The sequence below is a fragment of the Prionailurus bengalensis genome, chromosome B1 (assembly GCF_016509475.1).
Source record: "Prionailurus bengalensis isolate Pbe53 chromosome B1, Fcat_Pben_1.1_paternal_pri, whole genome shotgun sequence".
NCBI classification, from domain to species: domain Eukaryota; kingdom Metazoa; phylum Chordata; class Mammalia; order Carnivora; family Felidae; genus Prionailurus; species Prionailurus bengalensis.
Window position 1 is genome coordinate 192,708,114 of NC_057344.1, and position 23,970 is coordinate 192,732,083.

At 36.2% G+C, this 23,970-nt stretch overlaps 1 protein-coding gene across 2 annotated transcripts in view; it reads right to left on the reverse strand.

The window, feature by feature from the left end:
- Nucleotides 1-23,970, reverse strand: part of NCAPG (non-SMC condensin I complex subunit G) — a 46,273-nt gene that overhangs the window by 10,286 nt on the left and 12,017 nt on the right. The window contains exons 8-14 of one of the 2 annotated variants that reach the window (XM_043572880.1): nucleotides 23,682-23,822; nucleotides 22,587-22,710; nucleotides 20,752-20,838; nucleotides 20,258-20,437; nucleotides 17,984-18,094; nucleotides 15,861-15,980; nucleotides 8,267-8,494 (exon numbers count right to left, since the gene is read on the reverse strand). In XM_043572880.1, coding sequence (XP_043428815.1) covers nucleotides 8,267-8,494; nucleotides 15,861-15,980; nucleotides 17,984-18,094; nucleotides 20,258-20,437; nucleotides 20,752-20,838; nucleotides 22,587-22,710; nucleotides 23,682-23,822 — 991 coding nt within the window. The remainder of the gene's footprint in view (nucleotides 1-8,266; nucleotides 8,495-15,860; nucleotides 15,981-17,983; nucleotides 18,095-20,257; nucleotides 20,438-20,751; nucleotides 20,839-22,586; nucleotides 22,711-23,681; nucleotides 23,823-23,970) is intronic. The other variant, XM_043572881.1, reaches the window with a different exon arrangement.

Consider the following 23,970-nt stretch of genomic DNA (forward strand, 5'->3'; position numbering starts at 1 on the left):
ACAACTCCAAAGGCTGCATGCTCCCCATCTTTTTAAAATGTTAAACTACAGGGTCGCCTGGGTAGCTCAGTTGGTTAAAGATCCAACTCTTAGTTTTGGCTCAGGTTGATCTCATGGTTCGTGAGATCAAGCCCTGCATCGGGCTCTGCACTGACCACACCGACACTGCTTGGGATTCTCTCTCTCTGCCCCTCTCCCTCACTCACACTGTCTCTCTCTCCCTGAAAAATAAATAAATAAAATGTTAAACTATGACATACCTTCCTCATAGCAACTGTAATCCATCTGAAGTTCAATGTCAGAATTTCGAAATGGGACAGAACTTTAAGTCTTTAAAAGACTTTTAAATGTTAAAAGATTCTTGGGGCGCCTGGGTGGCGCAGTCGGTTAAGCGTCCGACTTCAGCCAGGTCACGATCTCGCGGTCCGTGAGTTTGAGTCCCGCGTCGGGCTCTGGGCTGATGGCTCAGAGCCTGGAGCCTGTTTCCGATTCTGTGTCTCCCTCTCTCTCTGCCCCTCCCCCGTTCATGCTCTGTCTCTCTCTGTCCCAAAAAAATAAATAAACGTTGAAAAAAAAATTTAAAAAAAAAAAAAAAAAAAAAAAAGATTCTTATTATGGACCAGAGGACAATGAAGTAAATCCAGAATTTTTTTTAGTGTTGATGACAAAAATAAAGTCAAAATCACAGAATCAAGTTTATCCAGAAAGAGATTAAGGTGCCAGTACTATTTAAAACAAACAAACAAACAAACAAAAAAAACAAAAAAAAAGATTAATTCCTTCATTGTCACACTATTGAATATTGTTCAATAGTTTTCCTACCAATGCAATGTCAGCAAGCCCACAGCACTGGATATTTCCCAACAGGAAATGAGTATGTCACTTGAGTATTAACTCAAAATTTAAAAAGCCAACATCAGCCTTTTGATTGGTGAATTTAATTTACTTACACTTAAATTACTGACAAGGACTGACAACTGCCATTTTGCAATCAAAATGTGTTTAGTCAAAAACTTTTAACAAAGGGTAATAAATTCTGATATTAAAAAGGTTAATTCATCAAAAAAGAGAAAAAAAAAGAGAATTAGAAGTATAGACATAACAAATAACAGAGCCTCCAAATACATAAGCAAGCACTGACAGAAATGCAGGAAGGAATAGCTCAACAGTAATAATTAAAGAGCTTTCTGTAATGGACAGAACACCCGGACAGATCAATAGGGAAACAGAGGGCTCAAACAACACTACAGACCAACCAGACCTACCACACATGTATTCACTCCACCTTACTATAGCGGAATGTATTTTCTTCTCAAGTGCACATGGACTATCCTCATGGACAGACACCATGTTAGGCCAAAACAACTCTAAATAAATTTAAAAGAATGAAAACATTGAAATGGCTTCTCAAACCACAACAGAATACACCTAGAAAGCAGTAACAGAAGGAAATTGTAAAATTCACAAACGTGCCAACAATACACTTTTTTCACACACCAATGATCAAAGAAGACATCAAAAGGGAATTTAGAAAATACTTAGAGATAAACTAAAATGAAAATACAAAAAACTAAAACTTACGAAGTGCAACAAAAGCAGTGCACACACAGGGACATTTATAGCAGTAAATGCTTACACTAAAAAAAAAAAAAAAGAAAGAAAAGAAAGAAAGGAGCCACCTGGGTGGCTGAGTCAGTTAAGTGTCTGACTTTTGATTTTGGCTCAGGTCATGATCTCACGGTTCACGGGTTAGAGTCTGGTGTCAGGCTCTGTGAAGACAGAATCTGTTTGGGATTCTCTTTCTCCCCCTCTCTCTGCCCCTCACCCACTCGCACACGAAAGCAGGTGCACGCGCACTCTCTCTCAAAATAAAAAACTTAAAAAAAAATAAATAAGATGCAAACCACTGAAATCAGAAATAAAAGCAGGAACGTTACAGCTGACTTTATACTAATAAAAAGAATTATAAGAAAATACTATGCGCTGACCACCAAAATATTAAAAAACTTAGATGAAATGGACAATTTCCTAAAATTTACTCAGTAAAAAACAAGATCCAAATAGCCCTCTAATAATATCCAGAGTAAATAAGTCATAGAAACCTCCCCAAGAGAAAAGTCCAACACTAGATGTCTTTACAGGTAAATCCCCACCAAGCAGTTAAAGAAGAATTAACACCAATCTTCTCACAGTCTTCCAATAAATACAAGAGGAGCAAACAATTCCCAACTCAATAAATGAAGTCAGTATTGCCCTAACACCAAAGCCTGGCAAAGACAATGCAAGACAGCTACAGTCCAATTTCCCTTATGAATACAGACACAAAAACATTCAACAAAATGCTACCAAACCAACAACATATTAAAAAGATTATACACCATAACCAAGTGGGATTTTTCCCAAGAACACAAGGGTCATTCAACAGAAGAAAATCAAGCAAGGTAATATATATATCAATAAAGGAACAAAAACCCACATGAGCATCTCAACTGATGTAGAAACATGCTTTCATGATAAAAACAAAACAAAGAGAAAAAAAGAGTAGAAAGAAACTCTCAAAATGATAAAGATCATTTATGATGAATCCACATCATACTCAATAAAGACTGAAGAAGTTCCCCTAACATCAGAGACAAAACAAAGATGCTTGTTTTCATTTTTGTTTTGCTTTTAGAGAGAGGGAGTAGGTGAAGGAGGTAGAGGGAGAGAAAGTGAGAATCTTAAGCATGCTGCACACTCAGCAAGGAGTCCAACATGAGGTTCAGTCCCATTACACTGGAATCATGACCTGAGCCAAAATCAAAAGTCAGATGCTCAACTGACTGAGCCACCCAGAAAGCCCAAAAGATACTTGTTTTAACCCCTGCTGCTCCACAGTGTACTGGAGGTTCCAGTTAGAACAATCAGGCAAAGAAAGAAGTGCCAGATGCAGGAGAGAAGCATCAAAGGACAACACTTCAAAACAGAAGGGCTGAAGAAGGTGCAAGGCCTTAGGACAAGTTTACAAAGCCTCAGCTAGGCTTGTAATGAATGCCTAGAGCCATTAACATTGTCCAGGGCCGGATCCTCCTTCACACCTGACCCTTCCTAATGTTATAGAAACCAATTAACTCGAAATTCAACCTTGAAAAGCTAAACCATTAGATTGATTAACACACTTGCTTAGCTGACTTTATGCACATAGTCTTTAGTAATTATCCTAATAAAAAGAAGCTTCATTCTGGAGGGGCCTCATTCCGACTTGAGCATGTGGGTGTTCACTTAACTGCACTTTGTTTGCAGACTCATCATTTGCGACTACAGCCATACTACCTGCAACAGAAAGGAAAAAAGGAAAGAAAGAGAGAAAGAAAGAAAGAAAGAAAGAAAGAAAGAAAGAAAGAAAGAAAGAAAGAAAAGGAAGAGAAATAAAAGACATATGAACTGGAAAGGGAAGAACTGAAACAATGTCTTTTCACAGATGACATGATCCTATACACAGAAAATCCCAAAGAATTCACACACAAAAAAACTACAGGAGTTTAATATGTAAATGGAGTAAAGTTGAAAACCAAATCAAATAAACACATAAAAAACCCAATTGAGTTTCTATACAAAATCAATGAGCCATCCAAAAAGCAAATTAAGAAAACAATACCATTTACAATAGCATGCAAATACGTAAGAATAAATTTAACCAAGAAAATTAAAGAGTTATACCTTGAAAACTACAAACCACTCTGAAAGTAATTAAATTTCTGAAAGAAATTAAAGATGACCTAAATAAATGGAAAGACATCCAAGTTTATGGACTGTAAGATTTTAACATTATTAAGATAGCATTACTATCCAGTGCAATCTACATATTCAATGCAAGCCCTATCAAAATTCTAGTGGACTTTTTTGCAGAAATGGAAAAACTAATCCTCAAATTCATAAAGAACTGCAAAGGACCCAGAGTAGCCAAACAAAGCCATACTGAACATAATGAACAAAGTTGGAGAACTCAACTCCCCAATTTCAAAACTTATTATGAAGTTAAACCAATTAAAACAGTCTGGTACTGGCAAAGGACACACACAGGGAATGGAATATAATTGAGAGTCCAGAAATAAACTCACACACCTAGGTCAGCTGATTCTCCACAAAGGTGCCAAAACAATTCAGTGGGAAAAGAAGAGTCTGTTCAACTAACACAAACTGCATGTCCACAAAAGCAAAACAATGAAACTGGACTTCTACCTAAAACTATGTGGAAATATTATTTGAAAATGCATCAAAGGCCTAAACATAAAAAGCTAAAAAAGTAAAACTCCTAGAAGAAAATACAGAAACAAATCTCCATGACTTGGATTTAGCAATATATTCTTAGATATGACATCAAAAAAACACATAAGCAATAAAAGGAAAAAATACATAAATTAGTCTATCAAAATTAAAAATGTTTTCTATATCTAAGGACATTATTAAGAAAGTGAAAAGAGGGGCGCCTGGGTGGCGCAGTCGGTTAAGCGTCCGACTTCAGCCAGGTCAGGATCTCGCGGTCCGGGAGTTCAAGCCCCGCGTCAGGCTCTGGGCTGATGGCTCAGAGCCTGGAGCCTGTTTCCGATTCTGTGTCTCCCTCTCTCTCTGCCCCTCCCCCGTTCATGCTCTGTCTCTCTCTGTCCCAAAAATAAATAAACGTTGAAAAAAAAAAAAAAAGAAAGAAAGTGAAAAGATAATGTATATGGAGAAAATATTTGCATATCATATATTTGATAAGGATCTACTACTCAGAATATATGAAGAAACTCAAAAAGCACAACCCAACTTAAAACTGGGAAAAGGATTTGAAGACATTTTTCCAAACAAGACATACAAATAGGTAACAAGCACATAAAGATACTCATTAATCATTAGGGAAATGCAATTCAAAACCATTTGAGGTATCTTTTTAATCTACTAAAATGGTTAAAAAAAAAAACTTTACTGGAAAATAGTAAGTGTTGATATGAATGTGGAAAAACTGAAATCATTTAACAATGTTGATAAAAATGTAAAATGGTTTGGCTGCTGTGAAACAGTTTGGCAGGTCCTCAAAAAAGTTAAAGAAATTATCACATGAAACCATAAAACTCCTAGAAGAAAACATAAGAGATAAGCTCCCTGACATAAATCTTGGTGATTTTTTGAATTTGACAACAAAAGCAAAGACAACATAAGCAAAAAAAACAAGTTGGACTACATCAAACTGAAAAGCTCTACAAAGCAGCAGAAAACATTAACAAAATGAAAACGCAACCTCAAAATGCAAGAAAATATTTGCAAACTATGTATTTGATAAGGGATTAATATTCAAAATACATAAGGAACTCCTATAACTCAATAGCAAAAAACCACCAAAGAATCCAATTAAAATACAAATGAAAACTACAATGAGAAAGCACCTCACACCTGAAAGCACCTCACACCTGACAGAATGGCTAAAATCAACAACACAAGAAACAACAGGTGTTGGCAAGGATGTGGAGAAAGGGGAACCCTCTTACACTGTTGGGAATGCGAACTGCTGTAGCCACTCTGGGAAACAGTGTGGAGGTTCCTTAAAAAGTTAAAAATAGAATTACCCTGCAATCCAGCAATTGCACTATTAGGTATTTATCCAAAAAACACAAAAATACTAATTCAAAGAGATACATGCAACCCAATGTTTACAGCAACATTATCAACAATACAAATTATGGAAACAGTCCAAGTGTCCATTGACTGATGAATGGATAAAGAAGAGGTGGGTATATATATTTTTATTCAGCCATAAAATATAAAATCTTGCCATTTGTAACAACATGGATGGATCTAGAGAGTATTATGCTAAGCGAAATAAGTTAAAGACACTCATATGTGGACTATAAGAAACAAAACAAATAACGGGGGGGGGGGGGGAGAGGGAAAGGTAAAGCCAAAAACAGACTCTATTCAGAACAAACTGATGGTCACCAGAGGGGAGGTAGGTGAGAGGAAAGGTTAAATAAGTGATGGGGATTAAGGAGGACACTTATTGTGATGAGCACTGGTTGTTGTATGGAAGTGTTGAATAACTATATTGTACACCTAAAACTAATATTATTGTATGTTAACTAGCTGGAATTTAAATAAAAACTTTAAAAAAACGTGCAGAGGAACTGAAATGACATTTTCCCAAAAACAACACAGAAACAGCCAACAAGAAGATGAAAAAGTGCTTAACATCACTAATCTTTGGAGAAATGCAAATCAAAACTACAATGCAATATCACTTCACACTGTTTGAATCAACAAAAAGAAGCTAAGTGCTGGTGAGGATGTAGAGAAAAAGGATGCTTTGTGCCCTACTGGTGGGAATATAAACTGGTGCAGCCACTACAGAAAACAGTATGAAGTTTCCTCAAAAAAATTAAAAATAGAACTATCATATGGTCGAGCAATTCCACTTCTTGGTACGTATATCCAAAGGAAGTGCAAACAGAATCTCAAAGAGAGATCTGCACTCCCACATTCATTGTAGCATTATTTACAATAGCCAAGATATGGAAACAACCTAAGTGTCCATCAATGGGTGAATGGATGAAGATGTGGTATAGATGCATATACAACAGAATATATTTGGAGGTAAAAAAGAAGGAAATCCTGCCATCTGCAACATGGAGAGTCCTTCAGGATGCTGTGCTAAGTGAAATAGCCAGACAAAGATAACTACTGTATGGTATCACTTTATATGTAGAATCTTAAAAAAAAAAAAAAAAAAAAAAAAAAGTCAAACTCATAGAAATAGAGTAGAAAAGTAGTTGCCAGGACTGGTGGCAGGGTTGGGGGGAGATACAGAGACATTGGTAAAAGCATACAAACTTTCAGTTGTTAAGTTCTTAAAAAGTTAGAATTAAAATTAAAAAATTCTGAAGACCTAATGTAAAACATGGTGACTACAGTTGATAACGCTGTATTGTATAAATGAATTTTGCTACTAGGAGAGTAGAAATGTTCTCACATTCTGAATAAGTAGATAAATATGTGAATTGTTGGAATGTCAATTAACTAGATTGGGAGTAAATCATTAAAAAAAAAAAATCACCAATATGACGTAGTAAACCCCTCCTAGATATATACCCCAAAAACAGAAAACAAATACATATCCGTGCATGTTCACAATAGCACTATACGCAATAGCCAAAACGTGGAAACAGCCCAAATATCTTTCAATGGATGAATGGCTGAACAAATTGTGGTACATACATAAAATGATGGATTGTTCTGCCATAAGAAGGAATAAAGTACCGATACAAACTACAACATGGAGGAGCCTTGAAAATAAGCTAAATGAAAGAAAGCAGACACAAAGTCATATACTATATAATTAATTCCATTTATATGAAACATCTAGAATAGTTAAATCCATGGAAACAAAATGCACATTGGTGACTGTCAGGAGCTGGCAGGAGGGGAAATAGGGAGCGATTGCTCAATGGATCCAGTTTCCTTTTAGAATGAAAATGTTTTTAAAAATTGGACAGAGGTGGCAGTTGTATTACCTTGTGGATGTACTAAACACCAATTGTCCACTTTAAAATTGTTGTATCAGTTGAAATATCAATTTCACCTCAATAAAAAAATATTAAAAAGTTTATTTATATATGCTATAAAAATGTAGTTCAAGGGTACCTTAAGGAAAAGAGTCTAATCCCATACTCTGTCTCAGACCTTCCACTGACCCAACATAAAATTACTTTAAATTATTTCTTAAGACTCTTGGGGAAAAAACTTTAAGTCATAAAACACAAAGACAGGGGAAAAGATGGGAAAAAAAAAAAAAACAGAACCCCCTCTAATAGTCATTTTTGTTTATACTTCAAAACTCTGCAAGGGCGCCTGGGTAGCTCAGTCGGTTAAGTATCTGACTTTGGCTCAGGTCATGATGTCACATGGTTCATGAGTTTGAGTCCTGCGTTGGGTTCTGTGCTGACAGCTCAGAGCCTGGAGCCTGGTTCAGATTCTGTGCCTCCCTCTCTCTCTGCCCCTCCCCAGCTTGCATTCTGTCTCTCTCTCTCTCAAAAATAAACATTAAAAAAAAATATTTTTTTTAAACTCTGCACTTGCAATCAATCTGAGGGTGAGAAACGAGGTCTATCAGTATTGGAAGTGGGACTTGATTACATTTAAAAGGCAAAAGTTTTAAACGGCCAAATTTAAGCTTCAGCCTAAAAGAAATAAAGAGTATAAATATATACACAATAAAAAGAAATTTCATAATAACAGGGCTATGATCATTTCTTACCTCACTATCTAAGAAATCAGAAAGGAGTTTCAGAACATTCTTGGCTGTAGCAGTCTCTTCTTCAGCTTCTTTTACCTCTTGGTCTCCATCAGTGTTTATTTCTGCATGTTCACTTTGAAAGGCTTTGATTTTTTTAGTTTTAAAAGGTTCAATCCCAAATGTCATCAGTTGGTCAAAGATTGCCTTTAAAGCACTTATTTTTATTGTCACATCATCAATTTGCAAAACCTAAATTAAAATATCCCCCACCAAAAAAAGTAAATTCGGTCAAGTTTTCAGTCTGTTTATACTGCATAAAATTAACATGCACCTTATTTTCTTAGTCTAATTTCAACAGTCAAGTCCACCTGAAATACCATTTTTCAAAAATTAAAATTTCCATTTTAAAGTTAATATTTTTATTTCTACCATAACATTTTTCACATAAATAAATAAATAAAATTATTCGAGAGAGAGAGTGCGCGTGTAAGTTGGGAATAAGGGCAGAGGCAGAGACAGAATCTTAAGCAAGCTCCACACTTAGTATGGAACCCAACAACCCTGGGATCGTGACCTGAGCCGAAATCAAGAGTCAGATGCTTAACTGGGCTACCCAGCACCCAGTACCATAACATTTAGACTTCTATTTCATCCAGAAAAAGTTCACCTTCAGTACAAACTTCCTAGAACTAGAGTCAGGCTGAATTATATTATTGTTCCTTTTATTTGAAAATGAATGGGGCACCTGGATGGTTCGGTCGGTTAAGCATCCAACTCCTGGTTTCAGCTCAGGTCACAAGCTCATGGTTCCTGAGTTCAAGCCCCACATCAGGCTCCATGCTGACAGTGCAGAGCCTGCTTGGGATTCTCTCTCCCCACTTCCCCCACCTGCTCTCTCTGGCTCTCAAAATGAAACTTAAAAAAAAAAATAAAAAAAAAAGAATGAATATATTATATTCACTATGATTTTCTTCTAAGATCTAGAAAAAGAGTTTAATCACATTGAAATTGTTTTGGGCCACCTATTAAGACAAAAACATTACATTCCAACCAATGAAAAGCATTCATTAAAAACATCAGTACTCTTAGTACTATTCTAGGTTATCAAGCTTCACTAAAGATAAAATTTTCTCTTATTAGCTCAATAAATTCAGAATTCATTAAAAGTGAATTCAGTTCTCAATGAACTGGACTCCTTTATAAAAGGAGGTGAACCTTATAAAACCCAGTGGTTTGTAGGAGTCTGTCCTAAGTTAAGAACACTGATTTCCTATATACCAAATTTCAAAGCCATGAAAAAGAACTGAATATTTCTATTACGAGGAGATTTATTATATTCCTTACTGCCCTTAAGTTGTGGACACTGATAAATTATTTGGCTACATGGCTTAGCCTTTCTTTAGAATGAATGAAAATTACCTGCACGTTGGTCAAGTTAGTGAACTGAGAAAAATAGCTCAAAACTTTGAAAGAAATTTCAAGAATATATCTATTATGGTAAGACCAACATATTTGCCAAAGCCAAATATAGTTTTCTTGACTGTTCTCTACGAATTCTAAACATGATACTCTTTCAGCAGTAACTCTGTTTTCCTTGCCCTTCTCAGTCCCTTACTGGCTAGCAATAGCTCTCAATACTGAATATTTATCTAAGAAAGACTTTAAAATGAAATAATCTCCCTCTCCCACCTAACAAGTGTATATATATGTCTTCAATTTTTATTACTAAAACCTGATTTAAAAAAGAACCGATTTCTTACTCCCAAAACACAGCTATTTTCCCTTAATCTAAAATCTTCTAACAATAGCCCTAAGAATAATTTTATAAATATAAACAATTGAATTTATTCAGTGGTTAACTACTTTTGATCATGAACCACTTTAAGGACCTGATAAAGAGTTTAAAACCCCACCCCAGAAAAACATACAAAACAACAGGGGCGCCTGAGTGGCTCAGTTGGTTAAGCGTACGACTTCGGCTCAGGTCATAATCTCACAGTTTGTGAGTTCGAGCCCCGCATCAGGCTCTGGACTGACAGCTCAGAGCCTGGAGCCTGCTTCAGATTCTGTGTCTCCCTCTGTCTGCCCTCCACTGATTGCACTCTGTCTCTTGCATTGTCTCAAAAATACACAAACAGGGGCGCCTGGGTGGCGCAGTCGGTTAAGCGTCCGACTTCGGCCAGGTCACGATCTCGCGGTCCGGGAGTTCGAGCCCCGCATCGGGCTCTGGGCTGATGGCTCAGAGCCTGGAGCCTGTTTCCGATTCTGTGTCTCCCTCTCTCTGCCCCTCCCCCGTTCATGCTCTGTCTCTCTCTGTCCCAAAAATAAATAAACGTTGAAAAAAAAAAAAATTAAAAAAAAAAAAATACACAAACATAAAAAAATAAAAATAAAAAAAATATAGACAAAATCATACATATAATTTATTTTACTGCATTTGAACCTTTTATCATTCACATTTTTAATTTACAAAAAATTATACCTATTTTTAAGGCAAATATTAATACCTAGTCCTTGAAAAAAGTTTAGAGATCACAGCTGTTTATACTTTAAAAAAAAAAAAAAGGCAAACTTTACTTCATTAAAACTTTAATTCCATGACAAGGCTGCTATTCTGTTGACTGGCTTGATTTGGAAGAGAGTAAAATTGTGGAATGGTCTTCATAAAAAACATCATTTATCTTTCACACCTGCCTCATTTTGACAATTTCTTTCTACTACAGAAAATTACATATATAAATACAAACAGTAACAAGCTCTCTCTTGTCAAGTGGAAGATGAGGTAGTATTAAATAACTTCAGAATGGTCCAGGCCACTCTTAAGCATTACATTCATACTGCATTTCTTTGGACTAAAATGACCACAGCACTTATTACTGATATTATGCCAGCAAAAATTAAAAGGATCAAAATCCACATTTCATCTTTAAAGGTTAACTGAACTTAATTATTTTCTGGGAAAGTTCTATGGTATTTCCTTTGCTGCAATACTAGAAATTTTATATAACTGTCTACCTTCAATCTTCTCTATCACACTTCCAGCCTGACTACAACTTATAATTTTTCAGCAGCATTCTTAATGGTATACAGAATATCTTAATGTTTTATCCCATTTTTAGAGCAAAAAAAAAAAAAAAAATACACTTAACTAGACATAAATGAATCGTTCACTATCAAACATTCTAGTAAGATTTTTCTTCCACGTTAAAAAAAAAAAATTAATGACCACGGGTCAATCTAGTACAAGACCCATCTTCTAGGAAGACAGGAAAGTAGAGAGTTTATTGTACACTAATTTCTTAGTAAAACCTCTTTGAAAATACAGGATTTTATTCCCTGGGTACCTATAAAGCCATTAAATTTCACAATAGTAAACAAGACTTTCTTGAGAATTACTAGCAGAACCACTGATGCCAATACCTGCTGATGTAAAAAGAATGTCTCGCTATACATGGAGATTCACTCTGCATGTTGGAGCAAAACCAGATATACGGCCAAGCACTAAAAATGATTCATCTGAACAAAGTACCAATATTTTTCTTTCAGTATCTTTGAGAAAGGAACTTCACATCATTTTAAATACTGATATTTCAAGTTTCCAAAAGGACCTAACAATAACAGAAATTTTCCTGTGACAACAGTAGCATAGGATGATAAATATAAACAAAACAGCAACAGTAATTTCATCACTGCATTAAATAAATTGATCAGATGCCAACGTTCCAAAAAAGGAAACTAGAACAAAACTCTGAAATTTCTTATGACTGCCTTTTGACGTAAGTACAATTTTAATTTTCTTCCTTTGATACAAGCCACAAACAATTTGACCATTTCCAGAACACATGACTTCCCCAAGTTCTCTTTAATTGTATACTTTGTTTTTCCTGGTAATGTGACTGCAACATTAAAGGATGCTCCAAGATAAGGGTTTCTTGCTGAAGGAATATTCTATTATTGGTGGAGTTCAGTCTTTTAAAATAATCTTTTCATGAAAATGACGATCTGTGTTGTCACATGTTATTTTCAAATTGAGCACACAAAGTATTCCCATTTAACCTGTTGGCAAGCAATCTGCACTAAAATTCCTTGCAATTTTTTATACCATTTGGCAACACCAGATGCTACATTAATCACATCGTCTTTTTATATGGGAAATGGAGGGAGGTATATTTTTGAAGTTAAGCCAGGCCCAAATGTTAAAGACAGATGTCCAAGGGAGTTATACTCCACTGGTACACTCGATGCCATCCCTTCTTGTCTACCCAATAGCACTCTAGCAACTGCCTTCTCTTCCCTATATTATCAATTTTTTCCTCTCACTAGGCCTTTGTCCTTAGTATTACAAACATACTGTAACTTTCTCGACCTTAAAAAAAAATTGAAACCAAAAATATTTTGGGGCGCCGAGGTGGCTCTGTTGGTTAAACGTCCAACTCTTGGTTTCAAATCAGGTCACGATCTCACAGTTTGTAGGATCCAGCCCTGCACCAGGCTCTGTGTTGACAGAGCAGGGCCTGCTTAGGATTCTCTCTCCCTCTTCTCTCTGTACCTCCCATGCTCACGTGCATGCTCTCTCTCTCAAAATAAATAAACTTAAAAAAAAAAAACAAAAACCCACCTCTTCTTTTTATCCCATATCCTTCTCTTGCTACCTCCCCATTTCTATTAGTCCTAACAAAAACAAAACCTTGAAAGAGTAGTCTACACTGGCTATCTCCAATTCCCCTCTCATAATTCTCTCTTCGGCCCACTCCTATAAAACTTTAACCTCCATATAAGCTACGCTCATGAAAGTCACCAAATATTTCCTTATTTGCCCCAAATTGGCAATTATAAATCCTTATCAACCTGTCACCAGCAATAGACAGTTAGGTGATGCTAGCCCTTGGAAAATAACATCTTCACTTGCCTTCTAGGACATCACACTCTCCCCTTACTGTCCACTTCACCTTGGTCTTTACTGGTTCCTCTTTATCTCCCCTTCCTTTAAATGTTACCTAAGCCCTAGGGAACTACAACGGCAAGACTGCTATTCATTCTACATTCATCCCTCAGGTAACATCCAGTCTCTAAGCACTGGATACTATTATAAAGACTTAGATCCCTCTCTCCAACTCGCATGTCCCTCCTATCTCTGACTCACATACAACTGCCTATTCAATATATCCACTTGCAACTCAAACTTCAAACTTACCACACCCAAAACTGAACTCCTTATCTCATCCACCATAAAATTTGTTCCTGTTTTCCCCATACAGGAAAGGGCAAGTCTATCTTTCCCAATTATTTTAACTAAAATTTTTAGTTATCTTCAATTTCTTTCTTTCACATACACATCAGATTCATCAGCAAATTCTATAGATACCATCTTCAAATGTAGATTACCAACACTTCTCAAGACCCCAGTAACCACTTGAACATTGGTCCAAGTCATCATCATCTCTTTCCAGGATTATTGCAATACCCTCCTATGAGCATCTCCGCTTCCATACTTGCACCCCTAAATACTAGAGACCTGCAAACTATGGGTGAGGGGCCAAACCCAGTCTGCTGCCTGTTTTTGCACAGCCTTCAAATAAAGAAGAGTTGCACATCTTTAAATGATTAAAAAAAAATAACCTCGTTGCATGTGAAAATTGTATGAAATTCAAATTTTAGTGTCCATAAATAAATTTTTTAAACTACAGCCACACAAACTCATTTATATATTGCCATGGCTGTTTTCACACCTGCATCACAGAATAGTACTTGAGACACACCATGTGGCCTGCAGAGTAAAATATATTTACTCTCTATCCCTTTATAGAAAAGGTATGCCAACCCCTGGTCTACATCAACATTATACCCAGTCAGATCATAATAATCCTGTATGCAGAATCCTCCCATTCTTTACCATTTCATTCACTGCAAAGTCTGCAAGTCCCCAGAAGACATGTACATCCTATTATCTGCAAATCCTTTCTCCTACCCTTCTCCTCTTTGCTCAATCTGCCCCAGCCATAGTTCCCCTTGTTCCTTGACCATGTGAAACAAAGTCCTACTTCAGGGGCCCTTCCTCTGTTCTTCCCTCTCATCAGAAACAACTTACCCAGATATCTACATGGCTCATTCTCCAAATTTCCTGGGACTGGTCCAAATTTCAATTTATTAGTCAGGCCTTTCTTTTTTTTTTTTTTTTTTTTTCTTTTTTTTTTAAATTTTTTTTTTCAACATTTATTTATTTTTGGGACAGAGAGAGACACAGAGCATGAACGGGGGAGGGGCAGAGAGAGAGGGAGACACAGAATCGGAAACAGGCTCCAGGCTCTGAGCCATCAGCCCAGAGCCTGACGCGGGGCTCGAACTCCCGGACCGCGAGATCGTGACCTGGCTGAAGTCGGACGCTTAACCGACTGCGCCACCCAGGCGCCCCTAGTCAGGCCTTTCTTGACCAAACAGATCCTTCTGCCTATTTCCATTCCTTACTCTCTTTTTTTTTCAATTTGACATGCTATTTTTCACTGTGTGTCTCCTCTTCTAAAATGTAAGCTCCATTAGGACAGCAACTTTTATCTTGTTTTTTTCATTACCTATCTTATTTTTTCCTAAGCATAAAATAATGCTGAGCATATCATACTCAACAAATATTTGCTATAATTTTTGTTATATATATTTTACATATATTTTTGTTATATATAATTTAAAAATACTTTAAATAATTGACATTTCGGGGCGCATGGGTGGCTCAGTTGGTTAAGCAGCCGACTTCGGCTCAGGTCATGATCTCGCGGTCCGTGAGTTCGAGCCCGGCGTCGGGCTCTGTGCTGACGGCTCGGAGCCTGGAGCCTGTTTCAGATTCTGTGTCTCCCTATCTCTGACCCTCCCCCGTTCATGCTCTGTCTCTCTCTGTCTCAAAAATAAATAAACGTTAAAAAAAACCACATTTTTTTTTTGGTTTGTTTTTTTTAACGTTTATTTATTTTTGGGACAGAGAGAGACAGAGCATGAACGGGGGAGGGGCAGAGTGAGAGGGAGACACAGAATCGGAAACAGGCTCCAGGCTCCGAGCCGTCAGCCCAGAGCCCGACGCGGGGCTCGAACTCACGGACCGCGAGATCGTGACCTGGCTGAAGTCGGACACTTAACCGACTGTGCCACCCAGGCGCCCCATAAAAAAACCACATTTTTTAAAAATAAATAAATAATTGACATTTCATCTTTTCTCAACTTTATTAAGAAAGAAATCAAAAGATAAAAATCAGAGTCCCTAGGAGTGCCTGGGTGGCTCAGTTAAGCATCTGACTTTGGTTCAGGTCCTGATCCCATGGTTTGTAGGTTCAAGCCCCACATCAGGCTCTGTGCTGACAGCTCAGGGCCTGGAGCCTGCTTCAGATTCTTTGTCTCCCTCTCTCTCTGCCCCTCCCCACACTCACGCTGTCTTTCTCTCTCTCTCTCAAAAATCAGCAAACATTAAAAAAGAAAAAACATCAGAGTCCCTAAAAGTCATCCATAATAGTCACTGTCATCAATAAGCCCTGGAACAGAATAAATGTAGAGTACTCACATTATCACCACAGATTCTGAATATTTATTTCAGGAAAATACAGTCAAGATTTTGTCACAAGATAAATCCTACCTGCAATAATAATACGAAGTGTTTACTTGCAAAATCCTGATTCTGTAGTCCACAGCAGCCCAAGCATAAAATAGCCAGATTTCTTACTATAGGATGAACACTTACTATTCCAGGAAGAATCTAAAATGAATTAGAAGTTAAAAGAGTTTTGACCAGGATAAGAAATTTATAACAGCATTATTATTAAAAACATGGTCAAAGAGGTAATTTCTATATGATTTCATAGATCTACTTCTTATCCATACTGTCGACATCAATTTTCAGATTTAAAAAAAAAGGTAAATATTAAATTGCTAAAACAGAGAATATAGCCAGAGTGAAATACAGTCTGATCATGAGACACGTCCCCCTCCACCTGCTAAAAGTGACTCAATAGCTTCCCAATGCTCATAAGACAAAGATAAAACTCCTTTACACGACATTTGTCTCATTATGTGGTATTTCTTAGTGTCATCTTATACCATGCTACCCCTCACTCTTTGCTTAACGATGGTCTGATTTCGATGCCTTCCATGCAGTGCTATTCAACAGAAATATAATGTAAGTCATATGTCATTTTAAATTTTCTAGTAGGCACATTAAAAAGAAACATGTGAGGGGCGCCTGGGTGGCGCAGTCGGTTAAGCGTCCGACTTCAGCCAGGTCACGATCTCGCGGTCTGGGAGTTCGAGCCCCGCGTCAGGCTCTGGGCTGATGGCTCGGAGTCTGGAGCCTGTTTCCAATTCTGTGTCTCCCTCTCTCTCTGCCCCTCCCCCGTTCATGCTCTGTTCTCTCTGTCCCAAAAATAAATAAACGTTGAAAAAAAAAATTTTAAAAAAATAAAATAAAAAAATAAAAAGAAACATGTGAAACTAATTTTAATACATCTTATTATTCTCAATATAACCAAAATATTAACATTACAACATGTAATCAAAATTTAAAAATTGAGGGAGTGCCAGGGTGACTCAGTCGATTAAGTGCCCAACTCTTAATTTTGGCTCAGGTCATAATCTCACAGTTCATGAGTTCAAGCTCCACATCAGGCTCCATGATGACAGTGTGGCACCTGTTTAGGATTCTGTCCCTCTCTTTCTCTGCCCTACTTCACTTGCGCGCGCACACACTCTCTCTCTCAAAATAAATAAACTTGAAAAATTTTTCAGATAATCTACGTTGTGTTGTTTGTGCTAAGTTTTCAAAACCAAATGTGTTTTGAAACAGCACATCTCGGGGCGCCTGGGTGGCACAGTCGGTTAAGCGTCCGACTTCAGCCAGGTCAGGATCTCGCGCTCCGTGAGTTCGAGCCCCGCATCAGGCTCTGGGCTGATGGCTCAGAGCCTGGAGCCTGTTTCCAATTCTGTGTCTCCCTCTCTCTCTGCCCCTCCCCCGTTCATGCTCTGTCTCTCTCTGTCCCAAAAATAAATAAAAACGTTGAAAAAAATTAAAAAAAAAAAAAAAAAAAAGATTTAGTATTAAGAACAGAATGTAAAATGTCTCGACACTTTAATATTGAGCAAATGATGCCATTAAAATATTTGGGGTATATTCGGTTAAGTATATTAAAATTATATTTCACCTATTTACTTTTAATTTTTAAATGTGGCTACTAGAAAATGTTAAGTTACATGCGGTCTGCATTATATTGCTATCAGACAATGTTGTTTTACTACAGTCTTGCAGTATTTGTGTCCCTATAGTTAATAAAATCTCTATGAAGAGTTACTTTAGTAAAACGTCTTTAAATATATAGGAAAAAAACCCCAAATTCCTTTCACAGGGCTCATAAAGTAAGTCTCAGAGTCTTTCTATATAGCAAGACTCCAGGACTTAAATACACCTAATATGTTTCAGTATTTCCTGTTACTATTCAAAGAATGAAAATATTTTACATCTCCTCCTAGTATAACTTTTCAAACTTGTTAAAGGGATAAGTATAACTTATATACGAGGTCTTTTATATACATTATCTTAATTTAATCTTCACAATATGAAGTAGCCACTATATAACTTTATTTTACCATTTATATTTATCAGATGATAAAGATGATTATCTTTTTATTCTTTTGAACCCCAAGGAACATATTACTTACAAACTAAGGAAGGAGTGGGCTAAAATAAAGCCTCAAAGGCCACCAACTTACCAACGATTCAATGATGCCATTCATGGTTGCACCTATACCTGTTGAAGTGGACATCTGCTTCAACAATTCATAGCACAAAATAAGACACTTCTGTAGTGTTTCAGCATCATTCTAAAACGAAACACAAAATATTCTACATTAGTATAAATATCCTCTGCCCATCCTTTAAATATTAGCTTTTTCAGGGCTTTCTCTAAGGCATATTGTCTCTTTGGGCAATCTTACCAATCATACAACTCCATTTACCATCCATCTCCTAAGTTTCAGATTCATACATACAATTGCTACATTTCCTCTTGTATGTTTCACAGGCTTCTCAAACTCAAAATTTCCAAAAGAACTCATCATTACCCAAATCCTTTCTCTTCTTGTGCTATCTCCATAAATGACACTGCTATCTACCAAATGTCCAAACCAAAAAACCTAGGGTACATTCTGGATTCACTCTTCTCCCTGTTACTAATTCCTAAATACTCCTCAAATCCATCACTTCTTTCCACATCCACCATCATTGTCTTCTTCTGGCTGTATACATATCAAGGCTACATTACTATAAGTCTTCAACTACTATGCCTGCCTAGGCTTTTATCACTCTGCACTCTATTTTCTAACTAAGATATAAATCTTATCCTATCACTTAAAACCTTTAGTCATTCACCATGATCCCTGGCTAAAGCAGAAAATTTTAAATACTGCTTATACAAGACCTTAACAGGCCTGGCCCTTAATTTTTCCACAAGATTTATCTCTTACTTCTCTCCCCTCACTTTTCTAGTCATATGGACCTGAAGTTTTTAAACACAGCAGGTACTCTTTAAACTTCTAGACCCTCATATAAGCCATTCCATGGGCCTACAGGATTCCTTTAAAAACATATCAAGAAGAAACAATACAGTGCATTAAAGGCACAAATCTAAAGCCTGACTCGGCTGGGTTTGAATCCTGTCTCTACCATTTACTATCTGTGTAATTTTGGGCAAGTTACTTTTCCTATATAAAATGAAAATAGCACCAACCCCATAAGGTTATAGTGAGAATCAAATACTTGTGAAGTGCTTGAAGCAGTGACTACCACAGAAAAAGCATCCTGTAACTGTTAGCTTACATTATTATTTTTATTCCAATGCCAAGTGAAAACACTTCTTCCCTTGGGGAAGCCAACAACAAGAATAGATTTATAACCCTTAAATAGGACAAATGAAGACACAAATAGTCAAAGCAAGTCAAGTTAAATAAATGATATTAATCATGATAGGCCATGTTTGTTCACAATTTCCCAATTCAGACCTGCAGTTTGTATCATTTTTCAGTTTACATTTTTATTTTTCACTTTAAATCCGTTCCTCAAATTAAGCACCCATTATGATCCATACTTTGTCAAACAAGATAAGATGCTAGCTATGAAAATAAAATTCAGGCATATTCAATGGGAAAGTGGAGTGTTGGAGCAGGGATGTCTATGACTAGAGAAATCAAGGATATGGTATAACTTACAAAATGCTCCTGAACAGTAAACTCTTTCCTATCCAGCATTCTCTTTGAGCATACTTCAACTGGCACTTCCCAAACTCAAAGTAAAATAATAAATGATGTTTACTACAAAAGGAAAAATTCTAAAAGATCTCCTGAATGAAAGTTAACATCAAATATTAGAGCAACTGATACCATTCTATCTTAAAGTGACAAGTTTATCAAATACAACTAAGTTAAAAAAAATGACTGCTGAAACTAAACTTTAAATGTTACTAGATAAAATGTTCAGTATTTCATTTAAAATAACAAAACTCCTTAGCTTTTTCTAAGAACAAAAAGTTAACAAAAAGTTAAGCTTTAAAAACTATATGTACAATCGTATGGTTACCATAGAAATTCTTTTCCTAGCTCAGAAAGGTCATGAGTCTTCCATGAAGAGAGAGATGGATAGATGGATACATTTTCTTTTTCTAAAGCATTCAAAACACACACACACACAACCAAACAGAAGAAAATACTAGAAGGTAAGTTTCCTTAGCAAGGAAGAAAAGACTGTAGGCTCCAGAGATGAGCATGACAAGGGAGCAAATAAAGTCCTAGTTATAACAATTAAAGCTAACTGAGGATTTAAAGTCTAAAATAAAAAGGAACAAAAGGGAAAAACTATTTTCGCATTAATTCATGATACTGCTAAAAACCCCTCCAAAGTAAACATACACTGGCAGGAGTTAAGAAAGAAAATAAAGTGTAGTTGAGATGATTAATAACTGCTGACATTTAGTATGAAAAAGTTATCTATACCTTCTCTATGTGAACTTCTTTGATTTCAAGTTGCTCTGTCTCTTTCAATAGCTTTACTTTGGCATCTTCTAATGCTTTTATTTCTTCTTTTAATTCTGATGCTTGATTAAAATCCTGTAAGTTAATGCAATTTTCCAAAGCTTCTTTTGCCTCAATCAGTTTAACTTTTATTTCAGCCATCTAAGGAAAGATATAAATTGCTTTAACAAAAACCATTAATATAAAAATCTATAGCAAACTGAAGAGTATTATTTAAAATCACAACAACCCAAAAGTTCAGCCGAGTCCAGCATATACAAAAAAAGTTGTATTCTTCCTGAATCAGAGACAGGCAAATCTTTCAGACAGCATAAACTGGTAATATTTTAGATACTCTTACAATTTATAGTTAGTAATGTGACTTTGTGAGAACAATTTTGAAAATATGCAGCAAAAGGAAATAAAAGACTTATACAACTACATTATTCTCTTTCTTTAATTTAGAAGAAATTTACCCTGAGTTCTTTCTTTCTTACGTCAGCGGGATCATCAACACCAACGGTAACAATGGGTGCCCGAATCTCAGAGATAATTTCTGTAACCTGATAAATTATAATTCAGAGTACATGATTTAATATATGTTTTATATGATAAAATGACACCAAATTTGCTATACATAATTCCAAATAGTATCCACAATCTCCTAAAAAATAGAGCAAAACACACAAGTAAAAATAGCACATATTCTACCTTCTAGACAATTTGAGGGAAAAAATGACCAAACAATATATCTACCTAAAAATTCCAAGATTATAAGAAGGTAAACAGGCACACAGATGTTGAAGATAAATTCTCTCATGTAATACTCAAAAAAAAAAACAAGAAAAATGAGTATAATATCTAATGTTAGGGACCAAAAACTAAAACTTTCTGCCCATAATCCTCAATTCCCTCTTGCATAAATAATGACAGCATAACTAAAGACTTTTCCTCTCACAGCCACTGGGACATCAGAGTTGGCTGATTTAGGAAAAGGCTACATCCCCAATGAAGGTACTTAAGGAGATGTGGATAACCACTAACTGGGAATGCTGTATTGTAGAAAGGATTTATGTTTAAGTACGTATAAGGAAGGGTTGGAAAAAGACAACCTCCGAATTAACTTGCAACTCAGTACATGAATTTATGAAAAACACTGACAGAGCTGTCTTTTTAGACTATCTCGAGAAAATACTTGGCAATATTATAATAGATAACATTTATTTCTGTATTTACCAAGCACTTCATGAACATTATTTCATTGAACAAGAAAAGGTAGGTTTTATTGCTATTCTCATTCTGTACAAGAGTAAATTCAACAACTTGCTCAGTCACAAAGCCAGAAAGTACCAGAAGGGATTTGAACGTAGGTATGAATAACTTGAGCCAGCTCTCAAAACCCCTATGACTAAGCTACATGTGTCACCTCTTCCCTAACCTGCTCTATTTCAAACTGATTCAACAGAATGATGGACTAACAGAAGAAAGGAAAGAATTTTTAAAATGTGCGTGTGGGGCTCAGTCAGCTGGGCATCCAACTTCGGCTTAGGTTATCATCTCACAGTTCGTGAGTTTGAGCCCCGACATCAGGCTCACTGCTATTTGTGTGGAGCCTGCCTCGGATGCTCTGTCCCCCTCTCTCTACTTCTCACCTGCTCACGCTCTCTCTCTCAAAAATAAATTTAAAAAACATGTAGGGGTGTCTGGGTGTGATTCAGTCGGTTAAGTGTCTGCCTCTTTCAGCTCAGGTCATGATCTCATAGGTTGTGAATTAAAACCTCACATTGGGCTCCACACTGACAGTGCAGAGCCTGCTTGGAATTCTCTGCCTCCCTCTCTCTCTGCCCTGCCCCACTTGTTCTCTTTCTCAAAATAAATACATAAACTTTAAAAAAATTTTTTTCAACGTTTTTTATTTGGGACAGAGAGAGACAGAGCATGAACGGGGGAGGGGCAGAGAGAGAGGGAGACACAGAATCGGAAACAGGCTCCAGGCTCTGAGCCATCAGCCCAGAGCCCGACGCGGGGCTCGAACCCACGGACCGCGAGATCGTGACCTGGCTGAAGTCGGACGCTTAACCGACTGCGCCACCCAGGCGCCCCATCAAAATAAATACATAAACTTTAAAAATAAATAAAAAGTGTGTGTGGGAGAAAGACTCAGTTTTAAGAAGTTTAAAAACTTAACAGAAAAGACTAAAACAAAAAGCAATTAAAGACAAAAAAGCAAAAACTACTGAAAACAAGACAATCCTAAATATCATTAGCCAAAACCTCTTAACCTTTATCAACAATGAAGATAATTACTTACAATTTGTGTTCTCTTATTATCATCTGTAACAATGCAGAGCAATCTCTCAACAAGAAAAGAAAGTAGGGATATTGGGGTTGTGGGCAGAGTAAGAATCTCCTGTAAAATAGCCAGTAGTCGTTTCCTGCATTCAAAAAGAAGTATTTTAATTTAAACATGACCTTAGAAACACATTTTATCTGTAACATTTCACTTATCCTGCAGACTTAATTACATTTGTCTCAGTTCTTTTTTTATCACTATAAATACAAAAATGTGTACAGACTTTAGGCCAAAAATTCATGTCCTGCAAAAAAGTAATATTTATAAATGATCCTACAATCTTTCATAAATCAACATGATGAAATGACAAAATATCAGAAGTGAATCAAATCTTTAGATATATTACTAATCCTGCCTGTTATAAATATTTTTAAGCAAAACCTGCAATTTTATTTATTCTGAAAAAAATTGAATGAGGAACTTGTACTTTCCATATATATGAACAAAATGGATACAAGCTGTACAGGTCCACCTATATGCATATTTTTGCCCATAAATACAGTACAGTACAATTCCATAAATACAATATAGTACTGTATTTTCTCTTAAGATTTTAATTTTTTTCTCTAGCTTCCTTTATTATAAGAATATGGTATATAACATAGAAAACACATGTTAATCAACTGTTGATGTCAATTTTTATGTTTATGCTTATTGGTAAGGCTTTCAGTCAAGAGACTGTTAATAATTAGGTTTTTTATCAGTCAAAAGTTATACATGGATTTCTGACTCCATGGGGGGGATGAGGGATCAGTGCCCTTACCCCCTCCCTCTGTTACTCAAGAGTTAATCACATATACATATATGCATATATATGTATGGATATATGCATGTATACATACACGTACATGTGTGTATTCACACATAGACACAGAGAGGGAGGAAGAGAAACAGTGTGTTTTCCTGTTATATATGTATAAGAGGAAAGAAAAAGCTCTTTATTAGCACTTTAGAAAGGTAGTTTAAATACATTTAATCACACTGTAACAGACCGTATTTCAATATAGCATATTAGAAGAGCAAATTAGGACTAGCGCTAATATTTAGACATACCTTCCTCCTTCTTCACTTGTATCCAAAGACTTGATAATTAGAATCAATTGTTGACCTATAAACTCTTTTGACATCAAATTTCCAATATAGGAAAAATCACTTTTCTTATCATCTTTAACAACTGGAATACTCTGAATATAACTAAAACAAGTAGAATAAAATGTAAAATCTGTTAAAAAACATTAAACAGCTCCCCGTGAAGTCAGAAAGAATCTTTTTCAGTTCATTATTAGTCCAAATATATATGGATGCTTATAACACATTATACTAATTCGGCTTCAAGAGTAAA